Raw genomic sequence first — 22,407 nt, 5'->3', positions numbered from 1 at the left:
ATGTGACATTTCGTAGATTATCGGAGATTATTTTAACCTATCTGTCTGGTAACCTGCCCTCATCCTTATTTTCATAATAAAATGTGATGTATGAGTGGAATTTTGATCTTCTCTCTTCCATTTGGACCTCGCAGGGATATTTTGTATTTGCAGCTGGTTCTTATTTATTGGTACTGGCTGTAGGTGCAAGAAATTCCCTACTTTGTATTTCATTACTTGATTTTTTTTTCTCTAATAGATACTGATTGTGTTTAAATGTATTTTTGTTTGTAGGTATATATTTTTATTTTTCTCACCTCTCTGTATTTACTATTGTGGTGCATTAGGGATTCCTGTAATGTCACAATGGTCCAAATTTAAATAAATATACTACATATATATAAAATTAAAATATACTATATATTTTTTGATTTACATTAAATTGTAATTCAATATTAAAATTCAATTCAAAATTAATATATTAAAACATATTATTAAAGGTTTTAAGGGTTCTATTTGGGTGTTATTAGTGTCTCAATTTCCAGAGAATGTATTTATTCTACAAGAGGTGACGTAGTATTGCGAAGGAAAACAGTTCGAAAATTAATCGATCCGATATGCAATGTGTACGGCAGGTCAAACGCACAGTCCCGCTTTAGTAATTCGTAAAAGAGATGACAACCGATGATTACAGCGACAAAATGTTCACGTTTGATATAGCCTAGAGGGGGTGTTGGACGCCCCCATACATAAAGAAGACGACGACGTGAAAATAATAATAAAAAAAAAATGGAAATTCAACGCAATTTGTTGCGGCAAACAAACGCGGGTCTGGGACTCGAGAAAAATGTACGCGTAATGACACGTTTCGGTCACTTATCTCGGTCGCATCTTGTCAAAAGATTCGGTTTGCATAGCCGTCGGTAGTGTTGTCGATGAATTATTCATGGCCGATGTGAATGCGTTAGGTAGGTCGGTTCACATGCATCGTAGGACACAGCGGTCGACAATCATTTCAGGGCCTAAATAATTAGAACTGAAAAAAAATATGATTCGGCATAGTTACGTGTTTGCTATTCTGAAATTAAATTAGTTGAACTCGCTTGAACTAATCTCAAGTTCAATTTTTGCACGAATATCATGCACACCTGGAGCACTGTTTTAATTTTTAAAAAGTACTCAAAGCGTAATGGATTTTTAAGCTAGCTCGTCATTATACGCTACCAGTGTAAGTTTTTGTTTAGATAAGAAAATTATTCAAGATACTGTCTTATATTTTAAGTAGGTATTCCAGTCTATTTTAATTAAATCGTTCTAAGAAAATAGCTTTAATAATTCACCATAATTTCATCGCGCAAATTGAATTCGATTTATAGGGGAAAAAAACACTGTAGAGGACACATCTGTTTCTACATATATCTAATATTTCTCGGAATTAATTCGTATGTCGTGTCTTTTGTGTGTCACGAAACCTGGTTTTAACATTCGTGGAATTAAATTGGAATTTATTATATTGTGTTTACACGACACGGACATACTACCTATATAAGTTATATATGTAGGTAGTATGTCCGTATATAATATAACTGCCCGACACAAAAAAAGGATATTATGTACACAAAGTGGCACTTAAAACTTAGATTTTTTCCATCATTAACAACTATTTTTTTGTTTTCAGGAAAAATATGATGTAAAATGATAACGAAAAACGTCAACGACGCAAAAGTTACGAATGATCCGTTCGATGACAAGTGTGAAAAATTCCGCAGTTCCTTTTCGATAGAATCGATGATATCGATGAAAAATGACAATTCGATTCAAACATCTGATCGACCTGTGAACGGTGACAGCATAAGTGGATCTAAAACCGATGACAAATTGAAAAAAATCGTATCTGAAAACGGAACAATCGGACGCAACGGGAATAAGGTAAGATTTTTTTTAATAAGTATTATTTTAGAAAGGATTCCGAATTTCGTTTTTTTTCTGTTATTAAGGCCGAAAAGTAATAAATCATTTAAACGAGTCCGCTCTACGATTTTAATTAATGACAAATATCGTCCGGCTGACTGATGATGTTGAATTGACAGTTTAATGATTTGAAAGAGAACTTTAAAAACGGAACAACCGAATAAAAAAAAAGTATAACCGAAGTTAAACACAAGCGACTGCGTTTAGCTATGAATAAATTATAGCCAACGATATATAAAAACCAATTTAATTCAATGCGAATACTAAAGCGGATGTCAATATTAGTCTGATATAAATATTGTTTACTTTCAATACAAAAAATCAATACTACAATATCGATGCGAGTGAATATTTTTATCAAAGATTTACTAATGATGATTTGACCCTTTAATTGCCAATATTTGAACGCTATTCTCAATGAACAGCAGCGGGGTGCCAAACAGGCAACCATTAGCGATCAATTCGGCGACATCAAAGCGCGTCGATCTTTTTAACCTTTCGAATGCGGCGTACTTTAATTGTGCGCCTTGTGCGTCAACTCATATCGACATTCGAGTAACAGAACATTTTTTTGAAAACAATTCATCAAAAAACTAGAATAGGATCGGACCTACTACTTGGACTAATCATAAAAATTATTCAAACTTGTAATACAATACTTATGCATTTATTACATTACATAAGATATATTGAAAATTGTTTGATATATGTTTTAACTATTTTTTGTAGCATGAGTTTACTCACACATTTGAGGTTTATTCACTGCTATTCTAAAACAGATCATTGATTATTCTCCATATTACCTACATACATTTACATATAAAGTTGACATTTTAATTACACGTTTAATTCAAAAGCTTAAATTAAGGTATGAAATGCAAAATTTGTTATTTTTTATTTTTATTTTTATTTTACATAGATACATATATACCAGGAAAGCCTGAACAGGTAAATCCCAATGCGCCTTCTTAGCCAATTACAAACGTTGCAGCATTATTTTATTATATAAATCGCTGAATTTCTAGATGTTGAAGAACATGAAATTAACTATTAATTTATTAATGAATTAATCCATAGAAACATCTATGGATTTAGATTATTTATTGACGTAAATTTTTAGATATTGTGCATAAATCAAATTCAGATATTGGTGACATAGTGGGTAGGAAGGTTTTTGCCAATTTGATGGAAGAACCGTTTCAACAATGAAATCAGATAAATTGGCAAATTCTGTGATCGTGATCGAACATTAGCAGCAACATTAAAGATTAGTACGTGATCGAACCCGGTAACCTCTCGGTGCTTAACATAAACGCAACCACCGCCATATTTCTGGATGCTTATAAAAGCATAGTTTTTGAAACCAAAGAAAAGTTACATTCATAGAATTGTATTCGATTAATTTTCCAGTTGAATGAAATTCGTTATAAACACACCGGATAACGAATACACAATTCCGTTAACAAAAACTAGCTCAACCATCTCAATATGATGAAATTCCATAGCGCAACAACGATTCATACAATTTAAATATTAAGTATGTACTACATACATATATACATATATACATAGATGAAGTGTGCGTACGCGCGCACCTTTGACCTTTTAGCGCAGCGGTCACTTTTGGCCGTATACGCCATTGTTATCGCCCCGATATCGCTTTGTTATTATTTATCGTTTGTCATTACCGTTTTTAATTTGACAATGCGAAGACAGCGAACACAAATAGCCGGCGATTGTAGACGTTACCGCGGACAGACGCTGTTGAACTTGCGCAAAAGCCACTCTCTGGAGTGAAATATGATGTATACGGCGAGAGGTCCAGCATACACTGCTATATCCATCTACTACGAAACGCCATATTGACGTTTTAGGGTCATCGACAGCCCGCAGTTCGCGTGGTATCCTTGTGTGTTATTTCTTTTCTAAAACAATCGGAGAATCGGTGTCTCGAGGTGCGCCGAATCGCGAACGAATCCGCGCATTGCGAAACTCGTGCGGGTCGTAGGTCGTTAATCAAATCTGACCGCGCCGATAGATCTGGTTCTAGACACTTCGCTTGTGCAATCAATGTGTCTGACAAGTAGTGAGCGGTGTGAAAGAGCATCGATTATAATAATTAAAATGATGAAAAAATAAACTGGATCCCGCGCGAGAAAGGGTCAATTTGCCAGTCAATCCGTGAATTATCTAATCGATATACTATTGCAATATCGCTAAGACTTCATTCATCAAATTTTATATATTGCAGATTAAAAAATTGCAATATACATACATATACATACATACATACATACATATATTAATCACAGTTAGTTGATTTCTAAAGCGCTATCAATATCTTTACTATATTGACATGCTTACTTAAGTTGATATTTAAATATTAAGTTTTTTATGAGTTACACATTTGATTGAGAGTAAAAGTAAATAAAACGAATCATTGCTAATGAGACACTCTTTATGAATGATTATTTTATAATTTTATTCAATCCATTTTTAAAGTATTGTAATTATCTCCGTCAGTAACCCACTCCATGTCACATTCAATTTTAAATGCGAATAATAGAAATATTTATTTCCATACTCGTTCATTTCAAATATTAATAGCCTTTCCTTTTGGGCTTCATTTCCAAAAACTAACTGAATTGCAATAAATAGTGGGTAATGGAAGTAGTTGGCTTTAGAAACGTCAAAATTTCTGAAAAATGATTAATTGAAAATGGTCCAGATTTCATTTATGTTTTCAATTAAATCAGATAATTTTCCAAATTCTGATAGGAAACGATCGACTTGCAGTCAAAAATATCCAAGTGTGACCAGCAGCACTGCAGAAATATTCGAAGAAATTCTCTTCAATCAAGGCTAACCTAAGGCTTGAACCCATGAATCTTTCGGTAGTTAGCATTAACGCAACTACTGGGTATGATAGAGTATTTATTTAAGTTTAAGTTTAGTCCATTGTGGCATTACAGGAATCCCTAATTCGCCACAATGGTCGAAAAAATACAGAGAGATGAGAAAAATAAAAATATTTATGCACATACATATGTACATATACATACATATATACACAGACAAAAAATAAATTTGCACATAATCATAAAAAAACATTAGTACTATAATAATAGCAGTTAAAGTAAAAATATTCAATAATAAAATAAAAAGTTGAGAATATCTTGGACCAGCACCAATATATCTATAAGAACCAGCTGCAAATATAAAACATCCCTGCGAGGCCCAAATGGAAAAGAGAATATCAAAATTCCACTCATACATCATATTCAATTATGAAAATATATATGAAGTTATTTTATTGACAGATTACAAATGACAAATACTGGTACCGTTACCTTATATATTTTTAATTGTATAATATTTAGATGCATATGCATTAAATGTTTAGATGCATATGCATTAAAAAATATATCATTTACTATATACAATCTACATGTATTTACTTATAGTTAGAGAAGGGTGTGGAATAATATTTGTATTCTTTTAATATCATATAATAATTTAATTAAACCTAATCATTTTGAGCTTTGAAAGCTTTTAAACAATATTTTTTTGATTGCCCATTATATGTATTAATTACATTTAGCATCAAAATACGTACAGAGAAAGCAACATTTTATAGTAAAATGAATATTTTTTTCTGAAAGTTCACTGTATTTTTAGTACAACAAAGCTGTTGGAAAATTTAAGTACCTCGTTACTTTGCACATACATACATACATATATACAAGTCCATATAAATTTTGAATAGACTGCGATATGTACAATCGCTGGTTCAAACAGTATACAAACTAAGTATAGTAGTCGCGTGCTACTTAAGTACATACATACATACATACTACTCGTTGTCCATGCTTTGATCTAAATGTCAACCTGACGACACGCGACCCCAACAAATAAAGCTGCGATCACATCCATCTAAATTTAATACAATTAAAATCAATTCCATAAAAACATTCGATTTGAACTCGTAAAATTTTCAGCGTGGAATATTTTCGTAGTGAAATGTACTAATTAACGCCGATGCTAACACGCGTAGTAAATTTCCGTTGATGAATCTTCTTAATTGAGAATCGAGTCAAACAAAAATCACAGTTAACATCACCGTTTTACGATAATTTATTTAAATATAATAAAAAAAGGTATAAAACGAACGCCATGCAAGGTACTTGCTTACCAGTCGATCGCATACAAAGATATGCATTTTTACGCGCGCGTTAGCTCGTTATCTCCGTTGCAAGATTTCTCATTAGTGATATTTAAGCGGACATAGAAAAATTGAAAATGATTACAAATTAGATTCTATCGTAAATAAAGGTATCGCTGTTGTATACATAAATTCACGAATTTAATCACTGTACCGTATTTAATCGCCATTATGTTGGGCAACTGACGCATTATTAGCATAATAATTCGATTGAGGCATGACGATTTCATTTTTTTAAGTACATGTTAAAATTACACGATGTTTTTGTTGTGATAAAAAATGCGACAAAATGCATGCGGAAAATATGCGATCCGCAGACGAAACATCAACACTTTATCAATACGCGTTTCTTATCGCACTGTTTGTAAATTGTCATGATATGTTGATGTTGAATGATTTTAAACTCAACGTGCCGAGTGTGCTCGAGTCTTTAGATTCGTAAGAAAGTATTGATAGGGACAGTACGGAAAATGTCGCATTCGTGACATTTTAAAAGGACAACGCCGTTCTGGTTGATTGAGAACTAATGTTACCCGTTTTTCCATAAATAATTACGGTCGTTATCAGTTATTTATGTTGCAGTAGTCGATCAGGCGCCGAACGTTGCAATCACAACAAATTCTTATGCTGTAAACTATGTGTCGCTTATTATTCATATAATATCTAGGCATAGATAATATCCAACTCGTATCTGGTAAATATATTATGCTTGTAAAATAATGAAAATAATTTTTCCACGAGAGTCATTGATAAACTGGATTAATATATTATATTATATATCATATTTTTAGTGCTAGAAATGCCTATCTCATTCAACGTAAGAATAATGAGATACATATGTACATATATATGACTATATCAATACAATAATGCAATATATTATAATCAAATGACAATATTACATAGGCAATTCTTACTTAGAGGTCCAAATATGTACCGATACCTATGCCTAAATTTGTACATATGTATTTCATATAAATTAAAAAAATATATAACATTAAATTTGAAACTATATTAAAATAATTGAGACAAATGAGCATAGGCTGCCAATTTTATTGGAACTATTTCAACAATGAAATCCTATGAATTGAAAAACTAAATACAAAAATTAATGGAAGTCACATACATATATCCCAGGTCTAGCCAGAAACTCACCCCTCAGTTGATAGCATTATACATTACCACTGAATTATGTTACCGGCTTAATATATGTAATATAAATTATATTAGTTTATATAGTTTTATAAATTATAGAAGATTTTTATTACTTGACAAAGAATTGATTGTTAAAAATAAAAACTTGGAAATATGTATGTAATTTACGTATGTATTTTATTTTACATATTTTATTTTTATTTTACATAGATATATACCAGTACTTCGCATATGTATAACTGAGGTATTTTTCAATTACAATTTATGAAACTGTCATGTCGTTGAAAGGTGCACCTACCCCGTATATAGACATATTGACTAGTGTGATCGCGTCTTGCGTTGCGGCACGCACTCGCCACCACCATCACCATCACCATCAGCAGTGGTCGTCCACTTAAAATAGTTTGGCCGGTCGTGTCCGGAGATCCATGGGGGCCCCATGGTCCATTTGGTGGGCGAGGCGCGTCACGACGCGTCAATCACAGCGTCGCGTCGCGTCGAGTGCGCGGTGTGTGTGCGTGGGTGTGTTGTGCGTGAGAGAACGACCGCCCGTACGTGTGACAACCCCATCATATGGATCGTCAACAATGCCGATCGTACGCCGATTATATTATCGCGATGATTGCGAAAATCTGGTGTCAATCCGGGATTGTGTTGTGCGGATGACGGAAGCAATGTGTAACGAAAATCGTATGTAATAAGCATTTAACACAATGGATTTCGAGTAACAGCTTTGAAGGTCAATGCAATTCGTTTAATACAATTCACGGGATTTAAGCTGAATTAAATAATGAATAAGTTGAAAATTTTCATTCAATTTTTACTTTATCTAGTATGTACTTAAGTAACAATAGATTAAGTTCTGTGATCATGCGAAAATTCAAACTCGAAATTTTGACTGATTCAAACTCAGATCGATTACTGATCACGTTTTCATGATCTAGAAAAAATGTGTGTGAGTCTGTGTATTTTGGGGATTTTTTGACTGAAATGATGACTAACGAACTGAAACTTAGTGAAATTCTTATCGATACGACGTACATTTTAAGTTGACGGGAAATGGTACCTCTCGTCTCCTTGTAGGTGTCCTTTTTTTAATTTTTTAATTCAATTATATCCTAAGCCGCTAACTGAATCAGACTGATTTTTTTTCACATGTAATAGGAATACTTATAAATTTAAATTTAAATTTTATAAATTATAAATTTTGCACCCTAATATTTTTACCTGAACCGGAAGTAGTACTTTTACTCTAGAGAATCAAGGTTTTTTATGTTTTTCTCAGAAACCTTTTGGTTTATCTATCAGAACTATCGGAAAAGTACCTATGTATACGTTAAATGTTTTTTTTTTTAAATAATTGAATAAGAAAGTATGATTTCACATGGACACAAAAAATGCGTGGATCGAAAAATAATAAACATTTAGCATTAAATAAATATATGTATTTTTATGTAGAACTTTACCCCAGCTTCCACTTCCCCACTGTCGTCAGCCCTGGGTATTACATTATCAATCCGGATCGTGATTGTAGTATCGCGATGATTATCACGATACTAATCTATTACACTATCAATACGGATTGATAATATTGATAGTGTAATATGGGCCTATCGCTTTGGAAAGATCTGGGTGGTTATTAAATTTAGATTGACCGTATATTCAAAAGTAATTTAAAAAAATGATAAGTTCTAATGTTAATTAATAATATATCTTTAAATTTACAACTTAATATTTTCGAGTATTAATTTGTTGATTAATTCGATTATCAATGTCTAATAAATGTATCTATAGAATTTATATTATTAATTGGAGCTATATAAGAATCAAATTCAATTGGTATACAGTCTGAATATTCATATGATTAATATCAGTGATGTCCGATATTTTTTAGTATCTTTAGTAAATTTGCCAATTTATCAAACTTAATGGTTGTGACGGATCCAATGAAATCAGCATCCCTTCCTTTTCTCGCGAGTTCATCTTGTTTATTGTTCCAAACTTACACTTGCTTGCAGTTTTAATTAATATATGTACATATGCATATTTATATTTCACAATGTGTTTGGATATGCACCTACACGTGTAACTCGGTCAGCATAGTGCTGATTTAGGGTAACCATAATATACCAATATTTTTTTTTCTTTTATGCGTTACATTTACGAGACCGTTGAAATAGTCGGCCCTTATTATCATTATTGACGTATAACATTTAAAGGCTCGATTGGCGAGGATAATTCATCAAATTACTTACACAAAAATAAGCTCATACAATTTTCTTTGTAAGAGTGATTGAGGAAAATGCGGGGGGGGTCCCACCATACAAAAGTTCAAAGCCGCGAAACGTCTTTCGAAATTGCCATCATTTCCACAATCGGCATCGACTCGAAACGTCCAATTTATTTATTTTTTAAATGAAGAAAAAATTAAACGGATGCGTGTGTGCGCCGATATGTGTCGATCCCTGGACCGGATTGAAGTATCCCTTCGGCGGTTGATTGCCGTGGGGCCCTATCTCGAGGAGCCCTGCAGCTTCTCACGAAGGTCGTCCTCGGATCCCCGCCCACCGACCCCAGCTCCAGCTGCTACCATGGTAGCGCTTCTCAAACGGTGCAGCACGACCGACAATGGGCTTTGACCCCAAACGCGCCAACACTCGATAAACACCCACTCGCGCGCGCCCGCAAAGTGCACAACAATCCAATAACACTATACGCACTGACAACCAAAATAATTGATTTTACGACTTCAACATTGTATAAGCGACCGAATTACATAACGAACGGATTTAAACACATCCCAATATTAATATTAATTTCATTAAAAGAACAAAAAAATGCCAAGTAAACTGCAAACAAATTACCTTTGGATTTGGGGACTTATAGTATATCTTATGGTATATCTATTTACATTTATTAAGTTCTGTAAGTACATACATATATAGTTGCATTTAGTAAAATAATTATTGAAATGGACAATATGTCAAATTATGAGTATTATCTAAATGGATGCAACGGAGAATATAGATAAATGAAGAAAATATTAAAATTAGGATTAATTGCTTTGAATGAATCAATATTTCGAGAATAATTGCTTTGAATGAGACACATGGATGTCTTTTTTAATGTTAAATAAAAGTCAGATAAGAAGAAAAAGACGTTAGCATTTTTAAAATAACAAGAAGAGATAAAATGATGCACATGAACACACATAAATATAAATGTAGTTTAATGGATGAATGTTTCGTATTATTAAAATAACTAAGAAGCATACACAGATATTTATTGACATAGGTTTGACAGTAATCGATAATGGTAATTCCCATATTTTAAGAGACGTAAGAGAAACTTGTTGAAATAATAAAATCGTACATCGTCATTTACAACTGGAGTCTACCTAGGCATGCCATACCGTATGATTCTGTATATCTGCGCAAGTTTTAGTCTAAACAAAGTGATTATTCCAAAAGTTTATTAGAAAACGAAATACTGATATATCTATTAATAGATTGAATTTGTGCTTTGATTCTGACTTATATGTACATACATATGTATATATTCTGACTTATATGTACATACATATGTACATATTATATATGTACATACATATGTATATATGCTGAATATTTTTGAACTATGTATGCGTTCCAAGTCGGATAAATTGTTATAAAAAATTTCAATATTAAAAAAAAAAATTAAATATTAAACACGTATAATCTTGATATGCTTGTTATGATATGTTATGTATGCAGTAAAATTCAACAAAAAAATAAAAATGCATTAAAGTTATGAAACCACTGTTCGATATACTATATGTACCTATGTATGTATGAAAGCGATGAAGCCACCGTATCTCAGTAATATCGCATTTAATAAATAATCATCGATCGTTTTCAAATTCGTTTTGTACTCAAGTTACCGTCGTTTACCATTTTACCATCTTAAACATCACCTTCGATGTCTGTGTCGGATCGAATCGACAGTAAAAGTGATTAAAAAAATCAAAATAAACAAACACGCACACAATCGATAGATCATATGAACGGTTAATTAATTCTATGTATACCTAAACTAAAAATTTAGGATTGGACCGAAACGTGACTGATAAAAGTAAACGTGAGTTATTTTTTTCACTACCTAAAACGTGCCTTATTTTTAACGTTTTATCCTTTTTTTCGCTACAACAACGGTAATTACTTTAAATCGTTGACCGCAACTACCGCAAATGAATCTGCTACACGTTCCTCCGTTGTCCGATAAGTTTCCTCAATATTTTTTATTATTATTTTTTCATATACTATTTTTAAATTTCAAGTAAATTTTGTAACGATCAATATTCATACAAATTATAATTCGATTCAATTGTGCCAGTTGAGTGGTGTATTCCTAGTAACCACTTCAAGTGAAATTCAATAACGATCTTCATTGAAAGTGGTTCTGTCTTCTTCTCCTTTTGTCTGTTCGAGTAGGCTTAGGAAATATTATATATGCATTCAATCTCCATAAGCACCTATGTATATAAAATACGTATTTTGTTATGAGATTTGCCGTTTGCGCTTCTTCGTCGAGTGGCTAATGACATTTGGACTATGGTCACGATTTTGTTCTTGGAATCACCTAAATGGTCTTCTCGACCACACCCAGTTCAGACCAATCTAATTAACAGGGGGCCGGACGCTTTGACGATGTTTCATACAAAAGGCATTCCAAGGGATGCCATCGAAATATAAAATAAATTGTGTATATATATGAATTATAGTCGTTCGGCATGCCACGTTAATGCACTGAATCATAATGAAAAATCTCACATTTATACTTCGCAATTGTAATTTAGATCGTTTGTGGATATACAACATTTCATATATAATAATAATATCATCCGTTTCAGTAATATCTCAATTTGAAATGGTGCACTTATATGCTTATTACGTTCGTATGATACCCGTGCTTGAATATATAAATCGGTCGCATATTTCGCATCGAGATAAAGCGCATTCGCGTCGGTTGCATCGAATGCGAAATTTTCCGCAATTATCGCTCGAGCGGTGTGCATTTTAAATAATGCAACTTTTGTGTGATAAGTGTGCGAAGTGCAACAATGCAAAAATTGAGATATCTGTTCGAAACAAGTGTCGGGTTCTCACGAAATCTATAAATTCAGAAGCGAACTCGGGAAACGCTAGGCAAGGCGGTCTTTTGAGTGTAATAATAATCACCGTGCATTTGCATTAGCATGCACTTAATTTAATTTCAAATTTAAATGCAGATTTCCCGTCTTAGTCAATAATAATACAATAATGAACAGCAAAAATACGATGAATTCATTACGCGTTGGATGATTATAGAAATTAACCATCGTAACACACTTAAAATATTTTATGACAAAACTCATTATTAATTAAATCAAACGCATGCACTTATCGCATGTACTTACCAACCCAAGTGAATCGTAAATTTTGTTGTGATTTATGTTTACACATGTTGAGGTATAAATTTTAAACAGTTTTTGTAATCAGTAAGACCACGCGTTCAACAGTTAGGAAGTTAATGTACTCGTAGGTTTAATGAATGTGTTGTAGTTTCGTTTTATGCTACGGTAGTTTAGAATGTCGAAAAGTGCAATTGCACACAATCACGACATTGCATTGGTATATTGAATCAGAACTAAACATATATACATGCATACATATGTACATAACACTATGCTAAAAATATAACTTCTTTAATTATAATTGTTTGTAATATCTTTTACAATTACATATATACATATATATATATAAGATACATATGTTCTTACAGTTATACACATGCTATTTTTTTAATTTATCAGATTAGTTATATTACTAAGTAATATGTACTTAATACACGTAAATCTAATATGTAATGTATATATATGTTTGTAAATATGTAAGTTTTGAAAGAGATTTATATGTATGTATGTATGTATGTAAGTTTTGGTTCGTAGAATCCGTGACGTTAAATTTAATAAAAAAACAAATTGATATTCAAATAAATTTAATAAAATGTTTACTATTAGATTAGTCATGTTTAAGCGGTGTATATTACAGATAAAACCACTAGTATATAATACAACCAAGTAAGTGTCTAAATAAAACGCCGAATAGATTCCTCAATTTAACTGAACCGTGCTTACGATTCTGACATAGAATTTGTTTTTGTAACATAAAAATTATCTAAAATTTTTGATACGGCGGCATTGTCTTTACACACGGGGACGTTAAGTTCTGAATCACGCAGCCTCTCTCCCTAAATGGCTGGCTGTTGACATTTTTCCTTACGACAAAGCAAACCTTTAAAAGTTTAAAGCATTTTAGCGCCTTCGAAGCGAGAGAGCAAACAATCAACGGTAGCTCTGACGACAACACACACGGCAAACAGATTTCTTTTGTCACCTCCGAGACGTTACGTGTGTTGTCACGTGTGAAACGGCTCACGAGTCGTGAATCGAATTCTAATCAGATTAAATTTTAAGCACCGCATAGACGTCATCGCACATTCTCGGCTCAATCATATACAATACATTCGAATTTAGAAGGAAGTATACTCTCTGTTGGAACGGAGCGAAAGACGGTACTGGATGGCCGAGAGTTAATGGCACTCTGTTTACGAGGGTGCTAACAAGGCTGACCGGTGTTCAGAAAACTGGCGACAGTAGTAAGTGACAAAGAGACGTTTCGGACGACCACCTAAGTGCCGCTCTTTGGGCCAACAATGAGGAAAGTCAACAGATCGGCTGACAAACCGACAGAAGACGCCAACCATGTTTGCCGAAGAGGACGCGCTGTTTGTCCAAAGTATTTGGCCTAATGTGACATTCTTCGACCGCACGACCAGTTTCGAAATTGTCTCAGTTGCGTTGAGTCACACGTGAATAGATAGATGATAATAAATAGAGTGAATCTTTCCTATACTTTTCACTTAAGTGTCATTATTGTCATGGGTACATTTTTGGTAAAGGGTTAAAGACGCGGTATTGTAAAATAGTATGAACATACACATACATATGTATTTGGCTACCAGGATGTATCTGCGTACATATATGCATACATTTGTATATATGCAAAGAAGGGGTGAGATATTAATAACCCTTTTGCGGAATTTGAAACATCCTTTTTATCCCTTCATTTTGGAGGTTGCATCCACAATCCTATCCTCTTCTCTCTATTGGAGAGGGGAGGTCGATTTTTGAAGACCTATCATCATATAAATCAACATTTATTTTGATTCATTTAAATTTATTTTTCTACATACATATATTTATGATGCGTTTAGGTTATATCAGACATTCTATTAAGGCAATTAATTATATTCTGAAAATATCGAGCATTAGTCGGATCTAATATAATTTTTGTACCTAATATATTGAGAATATAAAAATGAATTAACCACTACATATGTACATGCGTACATAGGTATTTGTTATGTAAATATTTTCATTTTTAAAAGTTTTCGAAATCAATACAATGCAAAATCGCAAATATCCTGGAAATCTATAAAACCATTTAATAAAACATATTTAGTAATTTAAACGAAATGAAAATATAAATTCGGGGAAAAGCTCGCATATGTATAATACCACATACATATACATTCCACATGTAGTATGAATGTATGTATACGATTACGTCAATATCGAATTCATACAGGGCCGAGCACCTCTCTCCGTGTTTAACGGGGGAATTATCGGTGAAATTCAATATTTGGCCAAATTTTTCGAAATCTGCATATACGCACAGATGCATATTCGAACAATGCACATGTTTTGATAAGGGAGCGAACGGTCGCTAATGGATTAACGAACAAACATCACGGGAATCGCGCCTACCCTGAAAGGTGGGGACATCAACCAACCACGTCCTAACCCCATAAACCACGACACCATATCCATTTATTAATACCAATACCATACTCAAAGCCATATTATATAATGAATAAACCAAAGAAAAAAAACATGAGCGATCACAAAATGGATGCGTTTATTTTGCGAGGCCATTTTCCAAACTCCCATGTGACTTAAATCCGAGTGTTGCTAACGATTTCGACGACCATTATTGCTTCAACTCCCTCTCCATTTTTTTTGTTGTAGTCGTTGAGTGCTCTCTATGCATTCATCCCCCTGCTCTCTTTACTGCATATATTTGTCCTGCATCATCCAAAACCCTAAATTACTAGGGCAGGTTGCTATGTAATCTGAGTACGATTTAACGCTAGAGTGGCATCTATACCTATAATGAATATTAACAGCCCCAACTCGAATAATTTCATTGAAATATTTCATTTATAATATATTTAAAATGATAAGTAAAATAAATAATATCATATATAAGTATGCGTCGTATTATTTATTATACTATAGAAACCATTGAAAATATTCACATATTCCACGTATGCTTATGTAGGGACTAGCACGTGTCCACAGAAGAGTGATTGCCATTTTTATTTGCAAACAACCCCACGACCGTCATAGTGGGAGGGAGGATGAAAGGGTGGGTTTCAGTGGGATAGGAGACTTAATTAAAATATCGAATAATCGTTCAACCCTTAGGGACGGGGTGGGACGAAAGTCCAGTTAAACCCTTCGCGGTTGACTGGATATCAAAATGGCGACGGTCGCGCCAATAAAAACAGCCCTGTCTACATCTACTTATTACACAACCCGTTTGTTTTAAAAGTGGAATAAGTACATAAATAAAATGAGATAAAATGTCAGCCTGTTACACTAAAAGGCGATCATTGCATGCATAAATTTAAAATTAGATAATTAAAGTAAAATGATTAGTAACAGTTTATCAATCTATTATATATATGTAATCATGTTGCAAAGAGACAGACTAGGTAACAAGTAGAGTTTTTTTATACAGTATTTTCATTATAAAAATAATTAAAATCAGTTCATTCGGGCCATAAATAAGTTATACAGATATTTTTCAATCCAAAACTTACTTTATTTGAAATTAATGAAAAATTGACATTGATTAGAAAATAAAGTAAAATTGAAGTATAGAAGAGGCTAGTAAAAACAAGGACTAATACAAAGAGGTATTTCGAATTAATTTTTAAAGAATATTTGAAAATATAGGAGCGATTTCGATGGGGTATCGAACTTATAGAAATTCAAAAGTGGTACTCCAAAATAATTCACATTTCACATAAAGCCGCACTCCATACAAAAGCACTTGACCGTACGGGCTTCGAGCCACTTGGCTTTGCCCAGTGTTTGTGTTAGAATTTTTCCGGCTTAGCCCAATGCCACGTAAAAAAACTGAAAACCATTTAACTGCATACCCAGAATACTATAGATATAGGACATACATATGTATGTACATACAAACGAGTAACGGATCATTGATTTAATTTTGAACGTCGCATATGAGTAATAAATGTACATACTTTATTACATGTACATATGTACATACATACATATGTAGATATATGTATACTTGTAAGCCTGAGTTCTGTTGACGTACGAATCGTATATATGATTTTCAGCATTTCAGCATCACTCTCTCTCCCTCTCTCTCTCTCTCTCTCTCCCTGAAATCGGACGCAATCCCTGCTATTTGCTGACAGATATTTACTTACATTTGTGCATAAACTTTGCGTTGCCGTGCGGGTTTCTGTTTTTAATGGACCGGACACAGTAACTGAAAACCTGTTGAAATGCATTATGCGGTATTTAAAGAAATAATTCGTACACGTTAATGGACGTTAAAACGAAAGTCAAACTCTTAATACAAATTTCAATATCATACTTCATTTAAATAAGATTATATGTTATTTAGCACGGTATCTGAAGTTTTAAGTTATATTTAACATAAATACATTTATTTTATTTTCAACTAAAGGATGTACAAGTATACATATAAAATTTATAATAATGTCATCAATGAAATATTTTCCCCATACAAGAATTTTCTTTTGAATATACATACATAGTTCATATTATTTATTTTATTTTATTTATATAATTTTAGCTATCTAGCTAATTTAAAAATGCATTCTTGTATGTATAATTGAAATTTGATATAGTGTAAGTATATATGTAGTAATACATACATATATAAATGATGGATGTCAAAAATAAAATATGTAACTGTGAAATTTATTTTAGAACTTATTTGTCATTAAAAAACATGGAAAAAATTACATAAACATATACAAAGTATTAATTTTTAAATGTATGTTCTGTTAGTATAATATATCTTTCAATACATGTATTTGAATTAAAAATTAATGGAAATATTTCAGAAATAAATTCCAAAGACTGAGTATTTATACATGTAAATTGGTACGTGACAGTAATTATATATGTATGAACTAAGGGCAAATTATAGACATGCAAGGAAGAGGAAATAAGAAGACCACTTCCACAAAAAATGCCACTTCGTCCGAAGAAAAAGATCATGGATCAATGTATTTTGTCAGTGATGACTAGTCACCGGACCCAGAAGGTGCCGCGTATTGTTCAAAGTTTGTAAATGCGTTGTTAAAGGTTTGCCAAACCTTTTTTACAAAGGATTTACAACAATGGAACAATGGATAGCACTGTGACTATCTTACTTCTAGTGATGACTAAAGCGCGGACCCAGAGCGCGCCGTCTATTGTTCAATTATTGTAAATGCTTTGTAAAAAAGGTTCGGCAAACCTTTAACAATGCATTTACAACATGTGAACAATGAACGGCGCGCTCTAGGTCCGCTCTTTAGTGATGACAGATGGATGTGAAACTTGGAAATTGAACTTCAAAACGCTTCATAAAACTCATTGAACCCAAAGAAGTATGGAAAGCTGTATTCGGCATAATAAGGATAGACGGAATACGTGGATGAGAAGTATGACAAGGGTAGTTGACATATTAGAGCGAGTGAAGAGATTGAAATGGCAATAGATGCGTCACGTAGAAGAATGGATGAAAGGTGGAAAAATAAGGGCTGGAATAGTACCCGAGATAATGCAAAAGGGCGAAAAGAAGGCCGCTAAGAAGATAGATTGATGAAATTAGAAAAATGTGTGAGGTGAGGTGGATGAGAGTTACGCAAAACAGAGATGAATGGAAGCGTGTTGGAGAGGCCTTCATTCAGCAGTGGGAGGTGAATGACTGCTGATGACGATGATGAATATATATGTAAATTATTGGAAACACAAGCTGAACTACATATACAGACATACATAAGTAGGGTGCTGGTCATTTTTGGCCCCGTTTAGAAGATCATAAGGTATTCAAGAATAATAATATCAAGGAGTCAAATGTAAATATATGCCGTTCGAAAGAGCTCTATACGCATTTAAATATATGAAGCGTTTAAGTGGTCCACTCGAGCTTTGGAGCGACGTTCGGAAAATGCGCTGAATATTTCATATGCAATTTTTCAGCGACCGATTCGATGCAGTCGAGCTTCGGGCGAGTGTCGAACAGGCGCCAGGTTTCAGCAAACAGCATTGATCCTCTTACTACACACAGTGCATTTTTATGCGGCGCGAGCTTTTCAACGGGATGTGAAAAAAAAAAGCTGAAAAAGCTCCCCCTCGGGGGCTTTCGAAAACGATCCGCTCTAAGCCCCCACACGGGCGCGTTCGATTGTTGAAATATTTACATACATATTTCGAAAGAGAGAGAGATGAAGTCGGCACTCGGGCGACGTTGAGACGGACCGAGGAGCTTTCCGACGGCGCCAAAATAAACCTTAGTCAAATATTGAAAGCTCGTGCTTTTCAGAGAGTGTTGCACTGGATTAGCATCTCGTTTCCGTTGCACAAGAAATCATTATTATTATTGTCTCGCACAAGTGAGGCGATATTTCATCTCAGACGGTAGTGTTTACATCCGTCGCGGTACGTGAACTGTTGCACAACACTAGCAACATGCGTATTATTATGGAACAGGTATATTAAATTTATTTCTGCTGACCGAACATAAGCAATATATATGTAGTAATATACTTAGTAGAGAATCATAGAAATCATCCTAAATATATAGCATTTTATTATATCGGATTATATACATACATACATATGTACATACATATATAGGTACATACATAAAAACACTACGAATGTTTAATCATAATGTAAGTTCTAAAATTCAATATAAATTAACAAAAGACAAGCTAGACACGCTTTTCATTTGTAAGTATTTAAATCAAAATTTTATTTTTGATGCAAAATACATACATATATGAGCATATATTAAATAAAGTAGTATTGCATGTAACTACATACATACATACATATGTACTATATAAATACAATTGTGTTAGAAACTAAGGCAAAAATTATAACAATAATACCGTACTTACATATAATATATGAGCCGTTATATTTGAAAGTGGGTGGAAGTCATAGATGTATAATACTTATAGATGTTATTCTAGATATATGGTGGAAGTCCAATTTTCAGTTCCAAAAACACTATTTCTGTTTGAATTAATTAACAAAATATTATCACTTCTTTTCATTCGATGTGTCCAAAATATACATATTACAGGCCACCAGTATTTTTAAATATTGCCAAACGCAAATTATTATATTTCTTGATTTGCGAGATATTTTCTCGAAATGAAGAAAAGTGGACTTTGCCGCTTTCAAATATAACGGCTCATACATACATATGTACATATATAGGTAACTAAAAAGTAATCACCTACTGTACTTTTGTACAAGTTTGAAAGCATTATTTTTCACCATATAAATAAATAAATAATTTTAACGGAAGCTGGTTTTTAAAAGAACAAAGAAAAACATTCACAAATAATAAAAAACGTATTTTCCAAGAAAAACGCAAGGCTTAGTTATAGTTTTTGACACTAAATACTTAATCCGTTTAAAAACAAGCGGAAATGCTCTATATGAGATTTTTTTGGAAATAAAAATATTTTGAATTTTAAATCCTTTTAACTATCGATATTTCTAAATTACATAAGAAATGTGTATGCCCAAATTACATTAAAAAATAAATTTGCAGATTTTATAGTTTCGTCGGTTTTTACGCCCTGTCCCAATGAGTCAGTAAGCTAAGAGCTTATAATGCAAGTCGTACATTATACACGATGAATGATGTAAATAAATATATACATACATATATCAAACTAATTAATAATATAATATGTGTTCGGAGGGGTCGCGTGCCACATGTTTAACATGTCTGTAAGAGATGTTTGCGCTGAAAATTATTTACGTACTTGCTTACTGTTACACCAGCAGCGGTCGTTCGTTTTCTCTCGGATGAATAATTCATCAATCGGTCGTTATTAATTCGGTGATTTTACAAAGCGAATTACTAAAAATTCCAAGCTTAATCGCCATCCCTTCGCCCGTCCCTCCCCCCTTAATCTACATAATCTAAATGGTTATTAAGAAACGGTGGATGAGCGGTGATTTGACTAATCGGCAAAGCAAGCGCAAGGTGTTTCTTTGAATTTTGCTGATGGCGAAACAAAACTTTTACAAACCCTCCCCCGCCCCCTTTTATCATCCCTGAAAGACTTACCTCACATAAAAATTACAGCCAGCTATTAACTTCTTAATAAAATACGTCTTCAATATTAAAACTACACGTAGAATTTGTTGTGTAAATAATATCTACGAAAAAGCATAATTGAACATTTTCCAGTCCTATAAATATTTATTACCGGAAATACAAATCCTGTAGGTTTTATTTTAAAAATGATTTCCTAAAAGAGCACTGATTGCTTGGGCAAATAGACGCGAACGCATCTAACGATCTCTCTATTATAGCGCGCTCATAATCATCATCATTCTTGTGGGTTAATAAAATTCATGTAAACACACTTTAATGCCGGAAAAAAAACGCAAATGATAATTATATTGCAATTTAGATAAGTAAACGAAGTAAAAACTCAAAAACAAAACAAAAAAAACGAGAATAAGTAAACATATTCGGAGAGTTACCAAACGTTTAACGACCGCCATAATTTACGACATTTTCTCGAGGCTTGGAGGCAAAAAAGACGATATTAAAACCAAAAAAATAAATAATACGATGGATTCTATAGATAATATGATCGTTTTTGTAAACTCCCATAAGTGTAGTACCGTACGAGTGTGGTCAAGAAAATATAACGATTTTATCTAAATGACTACAAATAACATTACGGGCGTATGTACATAAGCATTACATGTAAGCATATGTACATACACATATATGTATACATATACGTATATATTGAGTTGCAATACCGTTAAAGTAATATGGAAAGCGCTAATTTGTAAGCGTCAAACGCCATTTTATCGACACGCAAAATTGTATTTCATCAAATGGGGTTGAAAAACCGAAATTTTCATATAAAAAAATTGTTTGTTTAAAATAAAAAACAAGCTACAAGTTAAATTATATAAATATAACAACAAAAACATTGATTGTTACTGGGGGTGCTTATAATGGAGAGTGTGGCTGTAATACAAGTAGATACAAGACGCCATCTGTTCGGAATATTTAATTTTGACAAACTTTTCCATTAAGACTTCGTCGACCCAACGGTAAGTACGGGGCTTTTTGCATTTTTATTTAAATGTACCTAAATGGCGCACATAAAATTGATGCAAATTACAAAATGATGTATTTATTTTCGTCTACGTAGATAAATAGGTGTCTTATTAAATTCAACTTTAAACACGGCTTAATAAACCGAACTAAAAATAAATGGAATAAATTACATTCATGTTTGTACAGATTGAATAGATTGTAGATCGATTTCTTATTCAGCGAGTGTGAATATCTCAGTAAGAGAGACGTCGGCCGGACATTTCAAACATGTGCTCAGACATGTTCTGTGACACGACTGCTCAATGAATATTTTAATATCGGAATATTTAATTATCGGTTGAAACCCCCGATGGTTAGTTGTCCGCACGCACCCCGCCAATGTGCAGCCAGACGCACAGCACGCTAATTAAATCACCGGTTAATCTTTCTTAATAACAGGTTAGCACCGACAACCAACAGGTAGACACATAGATAGGTAGGCATCTCCACCAGCAGCCACGGAGAGACGCCTTCAGACGAGAGCAAAGTCCACCGTTTGGACACGTATCGAGAATC

At 33.2% G+C, this 22,407-nt stretch overlaps 1 protein-coding gene across 1 annotated transcript in view; it reads left to right on the top strand.

Annotated features, from left to right (window-relative positions):
* The window catches only part of LOC143920429 (uncharacterized), a 143,118-nt gene that overhangs the window by 10,306 nt on the left and 110,405 nt on the right, over window positions 1-22,407 (top strand). The window contains exon 2 of the mRNA XM_077443316.1: window positions 1,658-1,908. Within this exon, the coding sequence (XP_077299442.1) occupies window positions 1,675-1,908 (234 nt within the window). The 5' untranslated portion in view covers window positions 1,658-1,674. The remainder of the gene's footprint in view (window positions 1-1,657; window positions 1,909-22,407) is intronic.

The sequence above is a fragment of the Arctopsyche grandis genome, chromosome 12 (assembly GCF_051622035.1).
Source record: "Arctopsyche grandis isolate Sample6627 chromosome 12, ASM5162203v2, whole genome shotgun sequence".
NCBI lineage: Eukaryota > Metazoa > Arthropoda > Insecta > Trichoptera > Hydropsychidae > Arctopsyche > Arctopsyche grandis.
This window is presented reverse-complemented; position numbering and strand designations above follow the sequence as displayed.